General features: G+C 37.9%; 1 protein-coding gene across 4 annotated transcripts in view; it reads left to right on the top strand.

Moving 5' to 3' along the window:
- MAP3K4 (mitogen-activated protein kinase kinase kinase 4) overlaps positions 1–20,109 on the top strand; it is a 71,679-nt gene that overhangs the window by 27,791 nt on the left and 23,779 nt on the right. For 2 of the 4 annotated variants that reach the window (XM_027686941.1, XM_027686926.1), the window contains exons 5-15: positions 4,017–4,163; positions 6,342–6,499; positions 6,899–7,015; positions 7,439–7,538; positions 7,625–7,708; positions 9,920–10,186; positions 12,055–12,204; positions 13,227–13,388; positions 15,928–16,061; positions 17,628–17,706; positions 19,762–19,828. In XM_027686941.1, coding sequence (XP_027542742.1) covers positions 4,017–4,163; positions 6,342–6,499; positions 6,899–7,015; positions 7,439–7,538; positions 7,625–7,708; positions 9,920–10,186; positions 12,055–12,204; positions 13,227–13,388; positions 15,928–16,061; positions 17,628–17,706; positions 19,762–19,828 — 1,465 coding nt within the window. Of the gene's footprint in view, positions 1–4,016; positions 4,164–6,341; positions 6,500–6,898; positions 7,016–7,438; positions 7,539–7,624; positions 7,709–9,919; positions 10,187–12,054; positions 12,205–13,226; positions 13,389–15,927; positions 16,062–17,627; positions 17,707–19,761; positions 19,841–20,109 lie in introns of all 4 variants that reach the window. The other 2 variants (XM_027686935.1, XM_027686916.1) reach the window with 1 other exon arrangement.

Genomic DNA, 20,109 nt, shown 5'->3' with positions numbered 1-20,109 from the left:
AAATATTGCATAGCATGCTCTGTTTTTAAGCAAAATATATCCTCCAGAGACTGGAGCTATTTTTTTGCCCTTAACGTTTTGAGTGCTCCTTGTGGACTTTCAGTTAAGTAAAAATTACACTTTCTTCCTGGAAAACAATGCGTTTGTTACAGACTGTTTTGGTGGTGTATACTGCCTTGCTATTGGCATTGAAAAAATGAATTCAACTCAGCAAATGCTTGCTGTCCCATGCAATGTATCTGAACAGGCAAAGGAGCTGTGGAGGATGTTTCATAAATAAATCTGTTTGTTTCCTGAAGAACTATAATTTCTAAAATCTCGAGCAAGCTTAAGGAGACTTTAATAGCAGACAAATTGTTAATTGTTTTCATTTTGATTTTTGATACAAGCGAGGCATTCAGCTTCACAGTCCTCAAGGCACCCTTTTTTTTCTTCTGCATCTGGAGAGATGTCACAGAGACCTGGAAAAATTAGAGGACCGGGCAATCACCAACTGTATGAAGTGTACAAGGGCGAGTGCCAGATTCTGCAGCTGAGACAGGGCAACCCTGGTTGTAGGTATAGACTAGGGAATGAGATGCTGAAAAGTAGTGCTGCAGAAAGGGATGTGGGTGTCCTGGTTGGTGGCAAGTTGAGTACAAGTCAGCAGTGCCCTGGCAGCCAGGAAGGCCAACTGTGTCCGGGGGAGCATCAGGCAAAGCATCGCCAGCCGGTCGAGGGAGGGGATTGTCCTGCTCTGCTCTGTACTGGTTCGGCCTCACCTTGAATATGGTGTGCAGTTTTGGGTGCCACAATATAAGAAAGATATTTAGCTATTAGAGAGTGTCAAAAGGAGGGCAACAAAGGTGGTGAAGGGCCTTGAGAGGAAGCCGTATGAGGAATGGCTGAGGTCACTTGGTCTGTTCATCCTGGAGGAGACTGAGGGGAGACCTCATTGCAGTCTTCAACACCTCACAAGGGGAAGCAGAGGGGCAAGTGCCAATCTCTTCACTCTGGTGACCAGTGACAGGATTCAAGGAAATGGCATGAAACTGAATCAGAGGAGGTTTAGATTAGATGACAGGAAAAAGTTTTTCACCTAGAGAGTGGTTGGTCACTGGAACAGGCTCCCCAGGGAAGTGGTCACAACACCAAGCCTGACAGAGTTCAAGAAGTGTTTTGACAACTCTCTCAGGGACATGGTGTGATTCTTGGGGTGTCTTGCACAGGGTCAACAGTTGGACTCAATGATCCTGATGGATCCCTTCCGACTTAGCATATTCTGTGATTCTATGTCTAAGTATCTGAAGGGAGGGTGTCAAGAGGACAGAGCCAGGCTCTTCTTGGTGGTGCCAAGCAGTAAGACAAGAGGTACAGGGCAGAAACTGCTGCATAGGAAGTTCCCCCTGAGTATGAGGAAGATCTTTACTGTGCGGGTGACCAAGCGCTGGAACAAATGACCCAGAAAGACTGTGGATTCTCCCTCACTGGAGATATGCAAGAACTGTCTGGACACAATGTTGCACAATGTGCTCTGGGATGACCCTGCTTGAGCAGGGAGGTTGGACCAGATGACCCAGTGTGGTCTCTTCCAACCTGACCCATTCTGTGATTTCAGGTCCTTGTTAAGTCGGATCCTGAATACTTGCAGTGAGAGAGGGATTCTACTACTATTCCAGCCAGTCTGTTCCAATGTTTAATTTTTCTCCCATAAAAATGGAGGTTTTTTCCCCCTTGTATTTAGATAGGATTTCCTTGAACCAGCTTGTACCTGTTGCCTTTTATGGGGTCACCATGCATCCTTGTGAAAGGAGTGCCCTCATTTTCTCTGTAACTACCCTCTAGGCATTGGAAAATTGCGATGAGATTCCCTTTGCATATTCTTTTCTCAAGGTTGAATAAACCCAATCCCTTGAATTGTTTGTTGTATAGAAGGAACATAGCACAGTCTTGGTTTTGTAGTGACTGACCTAGTGGGCCCTACTTGAGGCACTGAGACCTTTAAGTGTTTCCTGCTTTTTAGTACTATTTGAAATGTGTAGGAATACAGTTTGATTGTATCAAGCATACTACTCCTGTTACTCAACTTTTCCAAGGTGAAGTTAAATTTTTGTACTGCTAGCAAGACAGTTATATTTAAGAAAAATAAATCTGATTTTCAATTGTAAGTATACACACAAAAAGAAAACTAACACAGATTGTATGTTTCTTACAATGTGCTTTTTCTCCTGTTCTTTCTCTCTAGCTTCTTTTTTTAGCCCTCTTGTCCATGTTTCACTTTCAGCATTAGCTTTGGTAATCCTGGTGATGCTGTAATATCAGAGAGAGCTGTTCTCTTTTAATGGCAATTTGCCATTATTTGGTGGTAGTGTGGTACTTGAAGAGTTCAAGATGGTTCTCAAATTCAGCGTTTATGCTGAGAATTGGATGGGTGTATGTGCATGTGGCTTATTTCTGTTTGGTGATTAAACCAGGTATTGTTTGTCTTGCCCCACCTGCTTTGAGAAAATAATTTATTCTATGAACTCCTAAACAAAAAGGAACCCATCAAACAAACCAATAATAGTGATAATATTTTCAGTTTAAGCTGTGCATTTTTTCATGTGCTCATTATACACTGCATTTTTGTTTGCCCATTGCCTTATTAGTGTCAAAAGTTGATGCTTAAAATTAGAACTACAAGTTTTTTGTAAATGCTATAGTCTGTTGTTTAATAGCATGTCCCTATAAAAGAGTATTATTTAAATAAAACCCTATATTTTTAATGAAGTTCTGTGAGTTTATTTTGGAATAGACTTGGATCGAATGGCAAAAAAACCCCCATAGGTTAACACAGAGTAAACTGGATGTTATTGACTAGAGAGTGAAAAAGCACATTCATTTTTAAATATATGACATGTTAGGGATATAAAAGTGTTACTTTGGATTTCCACCTTATAAAAAGTTACTTGTTTTTTCCTTTTCCACCTAACTTGCTAAGTTTTAAACACAGAGATCAGACTATTACCCTTGTTTCCTCTGCACACCGGCGAGCAAAACATAATGTCTTCTGGCCTCTAAAACATTCCAAAGACTCTTGTTGTACTAAGAGCATTCTTGTGTTTTCTTGCTCTTGTGCCATTATCATTTCTCATACATTGACTCCACTATATTGATATATTACTTTACCAGGATAGCCATTATAGAAGATTTTTAAAAGCATATTATCCAACCACCAATTCCATTCCCTCTGACCCTCCAAACCTCTCGTCCTGTCTCTTGATTTAATGAAGTTGTTGCTCAGAAAAGATCAGGGATTGTCAGACTTGAAGACTAATAACAATTTCAGAACCATACACACTGAGTACTGGAAGGACTTCTGAAAGAAAGGCATTTGTTAGTGTAGGTTTGAAAGCATCCTTGCTCTTTGTGGTTGTGCATGTCTCTTGAAATAAAAACTAAGCCTTCAGGGAGAGGTGACAGCTGTTTGGCCAAAGGCAACCACTTCCACATTTGCTCATGTTAGTCTTACCCAGGGAAGCAACAAAAAATGCCATGATCTATTTTCAAATCTGGTATGGATTTTGGAGTTGTGGGCATCTGCCCAGGCAATTAATAGTGAATTTACTGTAGTAAAACATGTCTCATAGGTCTCTAAGCATATGTAAAACACATTACATATTATTCCCGACTTGCTTGCATTTAAACTGGTGATATGATGACTGTGAGCCCTTTTGCCCCTTTCTAAACTAATTATCCATTAAATTGCTTACTGTGGCCCTGTGCAGGGAGTAAAGTCTGAGACATCTGCCTCCATCTTCATTTACAGTTATGTGGCACATAATGGAATTGCAATTAAATAATCCTGGAAAACTAGTCACATCTTTTCTGCAGATATGTAGAGCAACCATGTTCATTTCAAAAAGCTGTAGAAATCACGTAGTGACAAACTAACTTATTTAGACAAAGTGAAATGACAAATTAAGCTTTCAGTTCCCAGGGAGAATTTAAGAGTAATGTCTTGACTGATGGCAGGTTTTTTTGTTTTTCTCTTGCAGCTAGTGAGAGAGTGTAAGGAGGTTTTGAAGGGTGGTCTGTTAATGAAGCAATATTACCAGTTTATGTTACGGGAGGTGTTAGATGACTTACAAAAGGTTGATTGCAACATTGATGCTTTTGAAGAGGACCTACATAAAATGTTAATGGTAAGCTTCAAAAAGGAGAGTCCAATTAGATGTATTAATCTGAATGCTGCTCATAAATTCAAGTAAGTCTTATTAATCTGAATACTGCTAATAGAGATCTGTAAAATTAGGTGTAATTATTGGGTTTTTTTTGGGGCTTGGTGATTTTTTTGTTTGTTTTTGTTTTTTTGGGAGTTTTTTGTTAGTGGTTTTTTTTGTTTTGTTTGGCTTTGTTTTTTTTTGTTGTTGTTCTACTTTGATATAATGTTATTTATTGTTTTAATGGACTTGTAAAGGTAACAGAAGCCAAGACTGTCTTAGCAATTATTTTAGCAATACCCATTTTTGTTTACTGAACTGTGGTAAAGTATACTTGTAAATAGCCTGTATTTGCAATAAAATGGTTCATATATAGATCTGTAAATTCCATACGTTTAAGTTAAACTTTTAATAAATTTTTTACATTGAATAAATTAAATACAATTTTTTGACTAACATCATCTCTTACTGTCTTGATGTTGCATTCATGCATTATTGATACTTAATTTTTAGTGTGTATTCATTACTACAATTAGTTAAATGTACATTTAAAAGAAGTATTTTCAAGAAAAACACTGGGCCTCTGCAAGATACTAAATGAAATATATTTTAGTAAATTTAGTTTAACAAGCAGTCACATTCAAGGCAACAGTAATTTATTCTTTTACGCTTTGTCCTTATTATTTTGAGGGGCAAAAAAGACAACCCAAGATACACCTCAGTACCTCACCACTAGTGTTTTGTCAGCAGAGCTGTTGGCACCATCTATTGCTGAGCATTCACGTATTTTTTCCATTACGTGCTTTTCAGTGGTGAAAATGTACTGTTTTACCTAAATTTTCTTATGCCCCATGCCTGCCTTTATCTGCATCTGAAATGTCTATAAATTTATAGCAGAAATTGCCTGGCTAGGTGAAAGTAAAATGGTTCATCTTGTTAATTTTGAAATTCCTTACCTGTTTTGTTTGTCCCCAGTATGAGAGACGTGGACCTGCTCAAGCAGGTCCAGAGGAGGGCTGTAACGATTATCACAGGGCTGGATCACCTTCACTATGAGGACAGACTGAGTTTGGGTTGCTCAACCTGGAGAAGAGAAGGCTCTGCGGAGACCTTAGACCATCTTCCAGTACTTAAAAGGGGCCTACAAGAAAGATGGAGAGTTTAGTGATTGTCAGGGAAGGCAGTGATGAGATGATGGGTAATGGCTTTAAACTGAAAGAGGGTAGGTTTAGATTTGTAATTAGGAAGAAATTCTTCACTGTGAGGATGGTGACGCACAGGAACAGGTTGCCCAGAGAAGGTGGAGATGCCCGATCCCTGGAAGTGTTCAAGACCAGGCTGGATGGGTCTTTGAGCAACCTGGTCTAGTGAAAGGTGTCCCTGCCCATGGCAGGAGGGTTGGAACTGGATGATCTTTAATGCCTCTTCCAATCCAAACCATTCTATGATTCTATGATCTTGGCATTATTAGTCTTGTCTGAAAATACCTGAAACCAATAGAAAGTGTCTTAACCATTTCTGAGGAGAAATATTACTGTATGTTATGGATTATTGAACTGAAACAAATTACAGTTAATTTTTTGGCATCCCATATGATCCTGAAGGGCAGATGTTTGAAGAACAATTGTATTTACTTGGATTTTTTAAAACAGTAGTATTTAAATAAAGGTGAGAGATTAGACTTGATATCAAGGAACACAAAGTGTAATGTAGAATTTCAGAAAGCTGTTTATTGCACTTATCCATATCCAGAAGGATGTGTTCTGATAAAACCTTTTGGAGGAATTCAGTCAATGACAGATATAGAGACTGTTATATATATAACAGATATAGAAACTCTGGCCACTGTGGATACTCACTGATAAAATGGTGAATAGCAGTACAACAACCAAGGTGGTGATACTGTCGATATTTTCAGGAAGGTATTGTGGAGACATAGAATTTAATACTTCAGTAGCACTTTCTATTTCCTAAGCCATAAATTGCATCTTTTGTGTGGAAACGTGGAGCTCATTTTCAGTCATAGCAAGTGAAAATTGTTGTAGAAATACCTTCTAAAAATTGTGTAATATTGAGATTGTTTGTTGATTTGAGAAGTTCTATTCCTTAGTTACGTGTTAGGTAATAATTTCTGTTTAAATTACCTCTTTTGTTGTACAGGTTTACTTTGATTATATGCGAAGCTGGATCCAAATGCTGCAGCAGTTACCTCAAGCATCTCATAGTTTAAAAAATCTGTTGGAGGAAGAATGGAATTTCACCAAAGAAATAACTCCTTATATAAGAGGAGGTGAAGCTCAAGCTGGAAAACTGTTTTGGTAGGTTTTATTTAATTACTCTGATTATGGTGTTGATTTGTACCAGATAGGTATTCAAGTCAGCACTTGTTTAGAGTTCCCAGATTGGATTTCTTGAGGCCTCAGTAAGCAGCTGATAGTCTTTGTGAATTTATGGATTGTTACAATGACTGTAGCTATAGTATGCAGCATATGCAGGTGGCCCTGACTCTGGCTATAACAGAAATGACTGCTTCTATGGAAAGTCCTCATTCATGCTAGCCCTGTGCACATAAAGTAACTGAGGGCCCCAAGATGCTGCTTGTTTCTGTAGGAGGACTTGGCAACACAGCTCTCTTGCACTAGATAGAGTAGGAAGAAGTTTAAGGTGCCATGTTACCGGAGTAAGACTCTGAAGTTCCCCCATTTCTGTTGCTACAGTGATATTGCAGGAATGCTGCTGAAATCTACGGGAATTTTTTTAGATTCTGGACTACAAGACAGTTGTGATGAATTTTGGGCCAGTGCCGATGACAGTACTGCATCAGATGAAATCAGGTATTAAGCCCTTCGGCTTAATAATAACAAACACACTTACTCATGTATATATACCTCTGACAGGTACATAATGTATTTTATTTCTTAGAATACAAACTTTGTAAATGCAAAGCTCCATAGACTTTATTGCTGTATTTTTGTGTGCAGTAGTAATGAACTATCATTTCGTTTGTTTGAAACGTAGTAACCTTCTCTTTAGTTGAGGGGATGAGAGATTGTTTATGTGATGATATTTAAATTAATTTTTTTATTATCAAAAATATGCTTGCACAAGCTCAAGTTATTTGTCATCTGCTTGCAAATATTTATCTTCTCTATGCTTTATCTATTAACATATATGTAATAATTCTTATTTTCTAGTGGCTATATAAATACAATATTATTTATTAAAACATTGTCACTTCATTTCTGCCAATGTTTCAGGAGGTCTGTTATAGAGACCAGCCGAGCACTGAAAGAGCTGTTCCATGAAGCTAGAGAAAGAGCCTCCAAAGCTCTTGGTTTTGCGAAAATGCTGAGGAAGGTAAGTTAACAGAGTGTCATCTTATTTATATGCTTTAAAAAAATTTAGTCTGAAAGCATATTCTTTTGTTTTGTCATTACTTATAGGACCTTGAAATAGCAGCAGAGTTTGCATTGTCAGCCCCTGTGCGAGATCTTCTGAATGCACTGAAAACAAAAGAGTATGTGAAGGTAAATTCATATAGGTAATAAGGTTTAGAGGCATGAAAGTGAAGTGAGGATGCTAAGCAAAAATATCAAAGGATATTGACGTGATTTCTGTTTTATAATGGGCCATCTCTCTCTCAACATGTGAAGTATCATGAATTTAATATTGAATTGTGGTAGTCAAATTATTTTCTGTACTTGTGTTTGTGTGAGTGGGAATGCTAGTCTGTGTTTTGGGAAATCCATGTCTTAATCCCTTGTTTTCACAAAGATGCCCTTTGTGACTGAGGAAAAACCTTTTTCCTTCAGTAGTACTTACTCATTTGTGAGAGGGGGAGTAATAACACTAAGTAGTAAGTGCTATGAAACAAATGCTTTCAAATTTATAAGGTAAATGGATACATCAGTAAATGGACATGTTTAAGTAGATAATCTGAGACTATGGACCTGTGTTTTACTTCTATAAAGCAAAAATATTATAGTGGAGGTCTTCTCTAACAAGCTTCCTTGAGAGTACTAAGGACATGAGAAATGCGTGGACCATATTCTGTTCCAAAATAACTGTTGCTAGAAAACTGTTGTTCAGCAAAAGTAAGTTGAGCCCTTGGTGCTCGATATTTACTGCACAATAAATTTCCACAACTGTGGTGTTGCAAAATTCCTTAAAAATTCCTAGGTCAGCAAGTCTTTATTGTAGTTTGAATTTAGGTAAGTCATTTGCTTCAGCAGATCGAATATATTTGGATCTGCTGTTCTTTTTTATCCTTCCATACATTTAATATATGTGTAATTCCTATTTGGGAAATAATGCTCTAACTTTTGCAAAACAAAATTCTTGTTAGATTTATTTAAACTTCTGCTAAGAATAGAAATTTCTTCAAGGGGAGACCAACAAGTTCATAGGAGAGAAGTTCATAAAGCATTGTTAAATACATGGATGAAACATCTGGCTCAGCAGAGCCCTGGTCTGTGAATTGTTTAAGAATCAGAAAATGGCCAGGGAAATCAGTATATGTTTACTTTTAAAAAATATTTTCCCCCAAGTATCAACTGTTGGCAGCTTTAAGACACTCTATTAATTTTGGTAGACCTTTCAGTTAAAATCGTGTCATTGTTCTTATGCACATGTTTTGAAGAAAAAATTGAATCTCAAGTTTGAAACATCTGTGGGTTACATGATCTAGATAGATTATTTGATTCTCAAGATTTATCTCTCTATATGTATTAATTCTCCCATTGTTTCACCACTCAAAATGACACACATTTTGATGATGAATACTTTAAATATTGGCCCTCTAATATCATGTAGGGAGTTTACATTTTTAACCATTTTTTCAGTCAGATGCTCATTAATTTTGGGAATCTAATTTAGCTTTCAGTAACAACCATCTATTTTTTTGCATTGACCTATAGATAATAATGGTTTTAAAGTATGTTTGCCTAATGGTAGAAATGTTGAGTCCAATATTTTGTCTTCGCTTGATGACATCACAGTCTGAAAAGAGAGAACTAAACTTCACTGTGAGTCAATTACCTCATGTCAGATCAAAGTATTGACTGTTTCACTGTTTTCAGTCTGCTTCTGATGCCTGACTTGGTTAAAGTATTGCTACCAATATGACACATACAATCAGTATTTTTTCAGTAGAATCAGTAGTATTTTATTAAAAGAGAACTCTCTTAGTGAACTTAATTAATCTAGCTTTCATTAACACTAAAAGAGCAACTGATACTTTTTGAGCCAGATTTTTGTTTACTTTTATCTTTTGTAGCCATTGAGAGATGTGTGGATTCGGAACGAAATTTTTATTCTTTTAATATTGCAATCTTAAAAATGTGTGCATCATAAATCTTAAATTAGTGTTGACTAATTTACTTTTTAAAATGTGTATGTATATATTATACCTATATATGGACAGATACATAGTGTATGTGTGAAAGTGGACTTTTTTGTAACAAGATTCCTTTAGAAAAATATGTAGAAGGATCAATTGAAGGTACAAGGAGAGATGTCACTAAAAACTGGTGATCTAGTGGATTGAAAAATAAATTATTAATTATAGTGCATTTTAAATTTTAGTGCAAAAATGACTGGATGTGTTGTTTTAGTATGCATATAGTACAGCTTTTTAGGATGGAAGTTCTCACTGTTGCTTAAATAAGATTACATATATCTATTTTATCTATTTTATGTATCATAGAAGAGACTGAGAGATTTTAATTTTTTTTCTACAGATACAAATTCCTGGACTCGAGAGTTTACAAGTATTTGTACCAGATAGTATTGCAGGGGAAAAATCTGTGATTTTGCAGCTCCTTAATGCAGCTGCTGGAAAGGATTGCTCCAAGGATTCAGATGAGCTTGCATATGAGGCCTATTTGCTTATGACCAAGTACAGTGACAAAGACCACGAATTAGATGACAGCTGGAGTGCATGGGAGGGTCAGCCGGTCAAAGTAGTGCCACAGGTAGAAACTGTTGATACGCTGCGCACCATGCAGGTGGGTTTGGTCTTTTTCCCCACTGTTCGTGATCTCCAGACTTCTATGAATGCTTACCCTGTCAGATTAACTGCAGTAATTTAAGTGAGGCATGTGTCCTTTTGTAGGTAATAAAGTTAAATTTAGGGATAGGATTGATTATAAATTGTGTTAAATGCAAATATTAATGGGATTGTAGCATTTCTGGGCAGGATTAATCTCTACAATGTGCATTTTTCAGGGTTGGACTTTATTGTAAAGAGATACTTCCAATATTTAGTTGGGTGTTCAGTATCAGAAGTGTGGATAAGACTTGAAAACTGTACCTTTTGTTAAGAAGTCACCAGTCTCCAAGAACATGTTGTGTTTGTGCGCTTTCCACACGCTGAGGCGTGAAACCAGTTACTTTTGATCTTGGATGAATTGTGACATTTAATGTTAAGTTTCTGTGGAAGTTACTGGATGTTCAACAATTCTGCAGGAAGAAATCTTTCCAGTCATACTTTCCTTCATCCCAAGCCAACAGGGGTTCCCTGCCAGCTGTTCTGCCACACTCTGGCAGCTGAGCCAGCTGCAGCTCCCTGCCCCCCCTATTCTCACATCCTTATGTTAAGCTAAGTGAATTTTCCTTTTGGTATGGCATGCATACCATGTGGATCCCTACCATAAGTGGACTCTACTGTCCGTGAAGAGAGTGACTTTCCATGTCACTGTGCATGGCCTTTAGCATTCAGAGGGCTCTAGCAATTACAGGCAGTTGAAAAAATCACTCCTGTACGTACTGCTGTTTCTAATGTGCAAGTATGTTACTTCTTGTTTGCCTGTTGTTCAGATTGAACAATAAATAGTACCCTTTGATTAAGTGCTTAGAAGTTCATTGGACTTCCAGCAAAGTTAGTATTTTCTTTCAGAAAATGAAAACACCAGTAGATGAAATTTGCTTTGCTGATGGTATTCTGACATATTTAAGTGCACGTAAAACACTGTCTTTGTATGTGTTTGTATGTGTATAGCACTGTCATTAGTTTTTTTAAATCCAGAATTGAAAGGTTAGGAAGTAAGAAGTCTTTCAGAAAGATTGTGTCCTGTGTTTAAAAAAACCCCCACATTTTGATTGCAAACTAGAGAAGGTGTAAGGTGTTATTTAAAAAATACTCATCAAATAAAAGAATGCCATCAACACTTGAAGAATTTTGGGCATGAAAATATTTGGAGATGAGGTATTGAAAACTGGGATGAAGTAGGTCCTGTTTTGTGAGTAACTTGTTGCAGATGCATTGTCTATAGCTTGAAATCAGCAGAGCTTAGTACATGACTCAGTGCTACAGCAAAGGCAGCACTATCTGGGACTGTGCTTTTATAGACTTCTGCAGTATCAGAGGTCTGGTTTCCAAAACCTATTCTTACAAATTGATAATTTTCAAAATTTGAGCAAATATTGTGTGTTAAATCTATGCCTTTCCCTGCTTAATACCGGGCTTTCGTCCAGAAGTATATTGCATTTCTTGGATAAAACCTGTTTTTGTGATGGTTGTTACTTCCATCTGCTTTGAGAAAATACTTTTGCTTAGCTGCCTCTTCTTTTCTATATAACTAATCTGAAGATAATTTTATACAGTGTTTCCCAGATTTTTCCAGAAGTGAATAGGTGTATATTCCCCTTGGAAACTTGCTGTGGCATTTGCCCTAATGGAACTCTGCTCACAAGATGACAGTTTATTTGGTTTAGTTGCCAGCATCAAGCTTTTCTATGTCTTCATGAATAAGTGACAAGAGAGGTCTTTGATATTTTAGAATTTAAAAATAACTGATTGGAATCTGGTGATATGGGACATGTTTTTATAGACGCAATTTTGTTTATAAGAACTAGTGATGTCTTGTTCTTCTAGGTTGATAACCTCCTCCTTGTAGTCATTCAGTCTGCCCACCTTGTGAGTCAGAGAAAAGCTTTCCAGCAGTCTATTGAAGGGCTCGTAACTCTGCGCCAGGAACAGACATCTAGCCAACCAATCATCGCCAAAGCTCTACAACAGCTAAAGGTAAGCAGTTTGAGATTATTTGTCAAAATTGATGGCCCTTTGCTCACTGATAAGTAAAAAGTGGAAGAAGATTCAATTGCATATTCTGCAGTTGTAAGGTATGTGCCAATCCTCTGTGGACGTAACTTTCAGTACAATTTTCTTTCTGTTTTTGCAAATGACTTGAGTGCGTTTTTGAGCTATATTGGTGTAATCATTTCTGCACTTGGTAATTGGAAAACAAGTCCATAATGCAAATGAAATATTCATAGCAACAGAATGAATGCATCTTTGTATGAGAGCACAATTGAGTTGAAAGAAAATGTATGATTTTGTTAAAAAGAAATTCTGTCAAAATTAATTATCTGCAAGAAACAACTTTTCCCATATTTGAAGATGGTTGCTTTGGGATGTAAAAGTGGGTAGTCTGTTTATTTTCTCTCAGTTTTGGCTTGGGTTTTCTGTTTCTCTTTATTTTGTGTATGACGGTTTGTTTTTTTGTTAGTTTGTTTGTTTCTGTTGCATGAGGATTTTCTTTGGTGGGTTTGGGGGTTTTTTTGTTTGTACTTTGGAGGACCCAGAAAAGCAAAGATTTTTTAGGTTGAAGTGGCGGCCTGGAGTCCTTGCATTCAGTAGAATCTGTATCCATATACCAAGGTGAAAATATAACCAAAGGCTTGGTTGCATTATAGGTAGTAAAACTCATTTTCTCCTTTCCCATCTGTCTGGTTTTGGTTGGATGTTTTTGTTTCGTTTGGGGGTTTTTTTTATTGGTTTCCCACTCGTCCTTTTGCTGTCTTTGTTTTTAAAGTTAATCTCATGCAAGCAAACAAACTTTACTGTAGTACTTAAGTTAATTATAAGACTTGCTTAATGCAACTGCTGGAAAGTGTTTGTTTTTCCAAGATGAATGAATTCTTGTGGCATTAAAGTACATTTTCATTTAAAATAATGTAATTGTTAGATTTCGTGTTTGTCTTAGTTATATTCTCCTGTTGACAAGACTAACACTTAGCTCTCCATCCCTTTTTGTTGTTATTCAGAATGATGCATTACAGCTATGCAATAAGATAAGCAGTGCCATTGATAGAGTTGATCACATGTTCACATCTGAGTTTGATGCTGAAGTTGATGAATCAGAATCTGCCACTTTGCAGCAATACTACCGGGAAGCCATGATTCAGGGTTATAATTTTGGGTTTGAGGTAAGGAAACTAAAACTTAATTACATGTGTGGCTAGTAGTTTTGGTAAGAACCAGTTGAAATTTCTGGTTTTGCATTGGTGCAAATAAGGTAATTAATAACTCTGTGGAAATACAAATAATTAATAGAACCAGAGAATTATTTAGGTTGGAAAAGACCTTTAAGATAATCAATTCCAGCCATTAACCCAGCACTACCAGGTCCACCACTAAACCGTGTCTACATCTATACATCTTTCAAATATCTCCAGGGAAGGGGACTCAGCCACTTCCTTGGGCAGCCTGTTCTAATGCCTGACCGCTCTTTCAATGAAGAAGTTGTTCCTAATATCAGTCTAAACCTCCCGTGACACAATTTGAGGCTGCTTCCTCTTCTAATGGTTGTTACTTGGGAGAAGCAACCACCTCACTACAACCTCCTTTTAGGTAGCTGTAGAAAGCAAAAAGATCTTCACTGAGCCGCCTTTCTCCAGCTAAGCAACCCCAGCTCCCTCAGCCACTTCTCATAAAACCTGTGCTCCAGATCTTTCACCAGCTCCATTGCCCTTCTCTGGACACACTCCAGCACCTCAATGTCTTCATTGTAGTGAGAGGCCCAGAACTAAACACAGTATTCAAGGTGCAGCCTCACCAGTGCAAGCCAAGTACAAAGGGACGATCACTGCCTTAGTCATGCTGGCCACACGATTGCTGACAAATGCCAGGGTGCCATTGGCCGTCTGGGCACACTGCTGCTCATGTTCGGTGGCTACTGACCACACTACCTTTTTCACTGAGCAGCTTTCCAGCTGCTCTCCCCCCTGACTGTAGCACTGCATGGAGTTGTTGTGACCCAAGGGCAGGACCCAGCACTTGGCCTTGTTGAATCTCATACAATTGGCCTTGGCCCAGCAATCCAGCCTGTCCAGATCCCTCTGCAGAGCCTTCCTACCCTCCAGCAGATCATCACTCCTGTGAAACTTAGTGTCGCCTGTGAACTTACTGAGGATGCACTCGATCCCTTTGTCCAAATCATCGATAAAGATATTAAGCAGGACTGGCTGCAAAACTGAGCCCCGGGGGACATCCCTAGTGACTGGATGCCCATTGAATGTAGCAACACCCACCACCATTCTCTGGGTCCCACCGTCCAGCCATTTTTTTTATGCAGCAGGCAGTGCATCTGTCAACACCATGAGCCACCAGTTTCTCGAGGAGAAAATGTGGCACTGTGGAAAACTGATGTCAAAGGCTTTGCTAAAATCTAGGTAGATGGTATCCACAGCCTTTCCCTGATTCACTAACTGGATTACCTTGTCATAGAAGGAGATCAAGTCAGTCATGTAGGACCTGCCTTTCACAAACCCATGCTGGCTGGGCCTGATCACCTGGTTGTGTCCTGTGCTTGTTTCATGATGGCACTCTAGATGATCTGCTCCATAACCTTCAGACTGACAAGTCTGTTGTTGCCTGGATCCTCCTTCCAGTCCTTCATGTACATGGGCCACACATTTGCTAATTTCTAGTCAACTGTGACCTTCCAATTTAGCAGAACATCATAAAAATACGGGTTAATTCAGAAGTCTTACATGAAAATAATTGGAAAACAACAGATGAATCTGTTAAATCTGATAAATGTGTTAAGTTAGCAATGCCTGGAACTCTAAAAAGCTTTTAAGAACTTGATGATTTCAGATGTAGTCTTGTAGGCTCTGCTTCTTGATAGCATTTTAGATGAAATCAGAATCATTAAGGTTGGAAAAGCCCTCCAAGATCATCAAGTCCGACCTTGGATTGAATGCCACCATGCCTGTTAAACCATATCGCACAGTGCCGTGTTTACTCATTTTCTGAATACTTCCAAGGACAGTCACTCCACCACTCTGTGGTGTAACTTGGCTTGTTACAGTTTTTCAGCCTAGAATAGCATAATAGTGTACTATGAGGCATTCTTTCAAAGTTTATGGTGGTTCCTTAATGCAGTGCATATAGCTTTTGAGTGCCTGCCTTAGAGTGCAAGCACTGTGTTATGCTCAGATGCTTTTAGTGAACTATTTCACTATTTGTTTCCTATGCACATTGTAAAAAATTAAGATTGTATCATACCCTAACATACTCCTAGGGATAGTCTTATAAGAAACAGTATTTATTTGATTTTTTTAAATATACATGTATAACTATCCCCTAATGTTACCTGCAGTATAACTAAAAATAAACACTACTTTGCAGTTCAGTCTCTCATTACAGAACTGAGAGTTCATGTAGGATGTTTCTTCAATTATGTGTACACTATTAAACATCAACACTTGCCTGACATGCACAGAAGAATGCAGCATGGCTCAGTGCTGCCCTTCACTGTAACATATTTTGTATCATATAACATTTCTTGATTTTATTTTTTTCCTATAAATAAGCAACTGCTTGCATAAAATAATTTTCTTTAAGAATAGGATGTGACTTAACATACTATAGTTTTTTTAGCCTGCAAATACTCCAGTGGATATTGCAAACGGTACTTTTGTTCTTATTAATATGTGAAAAGTAATCTTTAGTTTCTTACAGTACCATAAAGAAGTTGTTCGTCTGATGTCTGGAGAATTCAGGCAGAAAATTGGAGACAAGTATATCAGCTTTGCCAGAAAATGGATGAATTATGTGCTAACAAAATGTGAGAGTGGCCGAGGCACTCGACCCAGGTAACAGCCAACTTGTTACTGCCATGGTAGTTTTTGGAAGAGCTGAAGGCTCGGGCTCAAAGAGTTGGAGAAAATGGAGTGACATCTGGCTGGTGGCCAGTCACTAGGGTGTTCCTCAGGGCTTAATTTTAGGGACAGTTCTTTTCAGTGTTTTTATCAATGATCTGGACATAGGAGTTGAGTACGTACAAAACAAGTTTGCCAATGATACTAAATTAGGAGGAGCCATTGATTCCCTCGAGGGTATGGAGGCCTTACAGAGAGAACTTAATAGATTATGAGTGCTGGACAATAACCAACCTTAAGAAATTCAACAAGGATGAATGCCAGATTTTGCACCTGGGGTGCTGTAACCCTGGATGTACATATAGATCAGAGGCCAAGAGTTTGAAGTTCAGCCCTTCAGAAAGGGATCTGAGGGTTCTTGTTGATGGTAAACTTTGAGTCAGCAATGGGCCCTGATGGCAAAATGAGCCAGCTGTATCCTTGGATGCCTTAGGCACAGTATAGCTAACCAGTTGGAAGGAGTGGTAGTGCCACCATACCAGCATACTGCATTGGTGCAGCCTCACCTTGAGTACTGTGCGCATTTTTGGGCTCCCCAGTCTAAGAAGGACATAAAAATATTACAATGTGTCTAAAAAAGGGCAACAAAGGTGGTGAAAGGACTAGAGGGCAAGATGTAATTAGGAGTGCTTAAGGATACTAGGTTTGCTCAGTTTAGGGAGGAGGAGACTCAGTTGCTGTCTGCAAGTTCCTCATCTCTCTGCTGACAGGACTTGAGGAAATGGCTTAAAGCTGTGTTAGGGGAGGTTAAGATTGGGTATTAGGAAAAAGTTCTTCACTGAAGGGGTGGTCAAGCCCTGGAACAGGCTCCCCAGGGAAATGGTCATGGCCCCAGGCCTCTCAGTGTTCAAGAAACATTTGGACTATGCTCTTAGATATATGGTTTAACTCTTATATTGCCCTGTGTGAAGTCAGGAGTTGGACTCTGATGATCCATGTGGATCTCTTCCAACTCAGGATATCCTATGATCTTATTGATATTTTGTCGGTTGCAGCTGCCAATTCTAGTAGGTTTAAGAGGAGTCAATGGGGGAGAACAAGTGGCTGAAGACACAACTCGCTCTAGCCAAGTTACTTGTTTTACTTTACCAGTCTAGGACATGAAACCACTGATGCACAGTCACTGCTGATCAGATAGTTGTGAAATCTTTAGCATCCTTTTAGTCTTGTTTCAGAAAGGAGAATTTAGGCAGGGAACGTAGTGGTTTGGCTTGTTGCTCTGAAACACACTATGGGTGAGTTGATGATACTGTTTCCTGAAGATAGCACACATATGGGTTGAGATATCTAGCATGGCCTGCTCACTTTATTTGGCAGTGCCTTTGCTAAAAACAGACTTAATCTGTGTGTAACTGGGCAAATATATTAATAAAAGTTAAAATTTTTACCATTTACATTAGTCCAACTGTCATTTACTGTTCTTGGACATGGTTGAAACTCTTATGATGGCTTTAGCTGAAGAGGACTTCATTTTCTGTCTTTTCTTTTTCTTTGAGATAGATGGGCAACTCAAGGTTTTGATTTTCTTCAAGCCATTGAGCCAGCATTTATTTCAGCTCTCCCAGAAGATGATTTCTTGGTATGGAAAAAGTTATTCTGCTTGTGTTTATTTGTAAAAGCTTGTAAAGCTATCAGTATATGTTTTCAGGGGTACTTTTTATAAAACAATATCTGAATGTAGATGCAGTTCTAAAAAATCGCTCTTGTATATCACTGATGCTGATATCTCTTCAGCTGGTAAGATTCTAAAGAGAGTAGGTTTGTGACTGTTGTAATAATGTTTCAATTTGCTGACAAGTTACTGGTACTGTCTGGGGAGGCCACCTCCCTTTGTGTCTTGGGAAAATTGGCAGCAGCTTTTCTACAGAGTTAGAATTTGTAGTTGTCATAGTGAATTTCTAAATGTAAGGTTCTGAGGCTTCGTTAACACCCAGAGTTTGTCTATGGGTATGAATACAAAATCACAATTGTTTAAAGATGTTTCTTCAAAATATTCCAACATGAAACTGACTCTAGAGCATCTTTCATTTATACTGTGAAAAAAATAGTATACTATAACTGGCTTTTTTGTGTGCTCTGCTTTCCTCCTTTTCCTGTGGAAATAAAAATTCTGAGAATTTATTTCTCTGATCTTGGTACAATACTATAGAGAAGGGAAAGCACAGTTGCCACAAAATAGCAGAATGTGAGTGTCAGCACCTCTGATATTTATTAATTTCGAGATGTGTTATGAAATGCCAACCACAATAATCTTGTGTAATACGGAAATTATGTAGTTTAGTCATTTCTCACATGTATTTTTATCAGGAGCTCTCTAGTAAGTTTTTTGTTAGCCCTTTTTGTGTGTGCTGCTGAGTGAGGGTTGTCTGTCTTCATGAGAAAGTTAAGCTTGGGTTTGGAATACACAGATACTTTGGCTTTAGGAAGTAGCCCCTCAACTTTTTTTGTCTTTGACACAGTTTTTAAAACAGACTTTGAACAAGTGGTAGAGAAAGGGGGAACCCAATACCTTAACTGCATTTTTGAACTTTTTCTTTCTTAATTTCCAAAACTGAAATACAGTTAATCACTTGAAGTCACTTTGATTAATCTGTATAGCACAGGTCACAGCATTTCACCTAGAAATGGCAATGTCAGTCCTAATCTCTTACTGAGAGATTATCTATCTATCTATCTGTCTATCAGATAATACCTGATGCCTTGGACGAATGATGATCTAGATTTAAACTCTGCATTTCCTGATGATATTCTAGCTCAGTCTGGGTTGGTAAGATATGCCAGACCCAAGCTAAACACTTTTTTAGTTCTTGGTTTTGTTAGTCTAGCTTCAAGTTCCTGGTGTTCACTACGTTTTTGAATTTCTGGAAGAAATCTTGACTAGTCTGAGTGACTGGCATATATGAGTGGCCTTCATAGCAGCTCTACCAAAGAACATAATTTTACTACCTTATTGGGAAAACAAATTATATCTCTGCTGTTCTGACAAGTAAATTGAGGAAGATTTAATAAATTGTCCAGGGTTACATACATGGTGGATAGTACACCTAATAATTAAGTTCAGATTGCCTGAGCACCAGTTCCATGATTTTAACTATTAAAATCCCTTCCATGAAAGTTTTGCTAGCTTCATGGGTACCTAAGAAAATTGAATTTCTTTTAATATGTAGGGCTTCATATTTGTTGTTTTACAGACTTTGATCTTGTGATTCAGGCCATCACACTCGCCCAGTTTTTTTAGGTATCTTCTTGGGGTGGGGAGAGGGGGAGGGCAGAAAAGGTTGTTACAGCTTTTTCCAGCAAGCTTGATTTTAATTTTATTAACATTGGATATTTTTAAGTTCCACTAGCTTTACATTATGAAATGTTCTTTATGATATGTCATTGTTCAGTTCTTATGTAATTTTGACAAGGACAAAAGGCAAGACAAAACTAAGACTTCCTAGCTTAAAAAGAAAATCAGTTAAACCAAAACCCTAATGCGGATCCAAAAGTTTAGTATAATAGGTAGAATACAAGGGTGCTTACTTGACAGATTACATACTTAACTGGTGTAATTTTATTACTGTTAGCTTTACCATATGACTATCCACCCTCTTGTAACAAAACATCACAATGTTTTGTTTGTTTTTTCTAGAGTTTACAAGCTCTGATGAATGAGTGCATTGGCCATGTTATTGGAAAACCTCACAGTCCTGTTACAGGTTTGTACCTTGGTAAGGCAGCAGTTACTGGCACTTGTTCTGGAGCTTTGCTGCTGTTACAGAATTTTGATTGTAAAGTACTTTTGAAATGTTAGAAATACCCAATAAAAGTATATTTAATCTTTTTGTGATTGTTCATGTGAAACCATTATTGCCCGACTGGTAGTTTTACTCTGGAAATTTCAAGGCTTTACAAATGCTTTCCTCTGATTTTATCCTTGAATTCATGTGAAGTCTTACAAATCTTCTGGGAAAGGGCTGTGATTCTTAAAGGTTGAGTA

Source organism: Neopelma chrysocephalum, unplaced genomic scaffold, assembly GCF_003984885.1.
Source record: "Neopelma chrysocephalum unplaced genomic scaffold, ASM398488v2 Primary Assembly neopelma1_23, whole genome shotgun sequence".
In the NCBI taxonomy this organism is placed as follows: Eukaryota; Metazoa; Chordata; class Aves; order Passeriformes; family Pipridae; genus Neopelma; species Neopelma chrysocephalum.
Note: the sequence above shows the minus strand (reverse complement) of the source record. Positions and strands in the feature narration are given on the sequence as shown.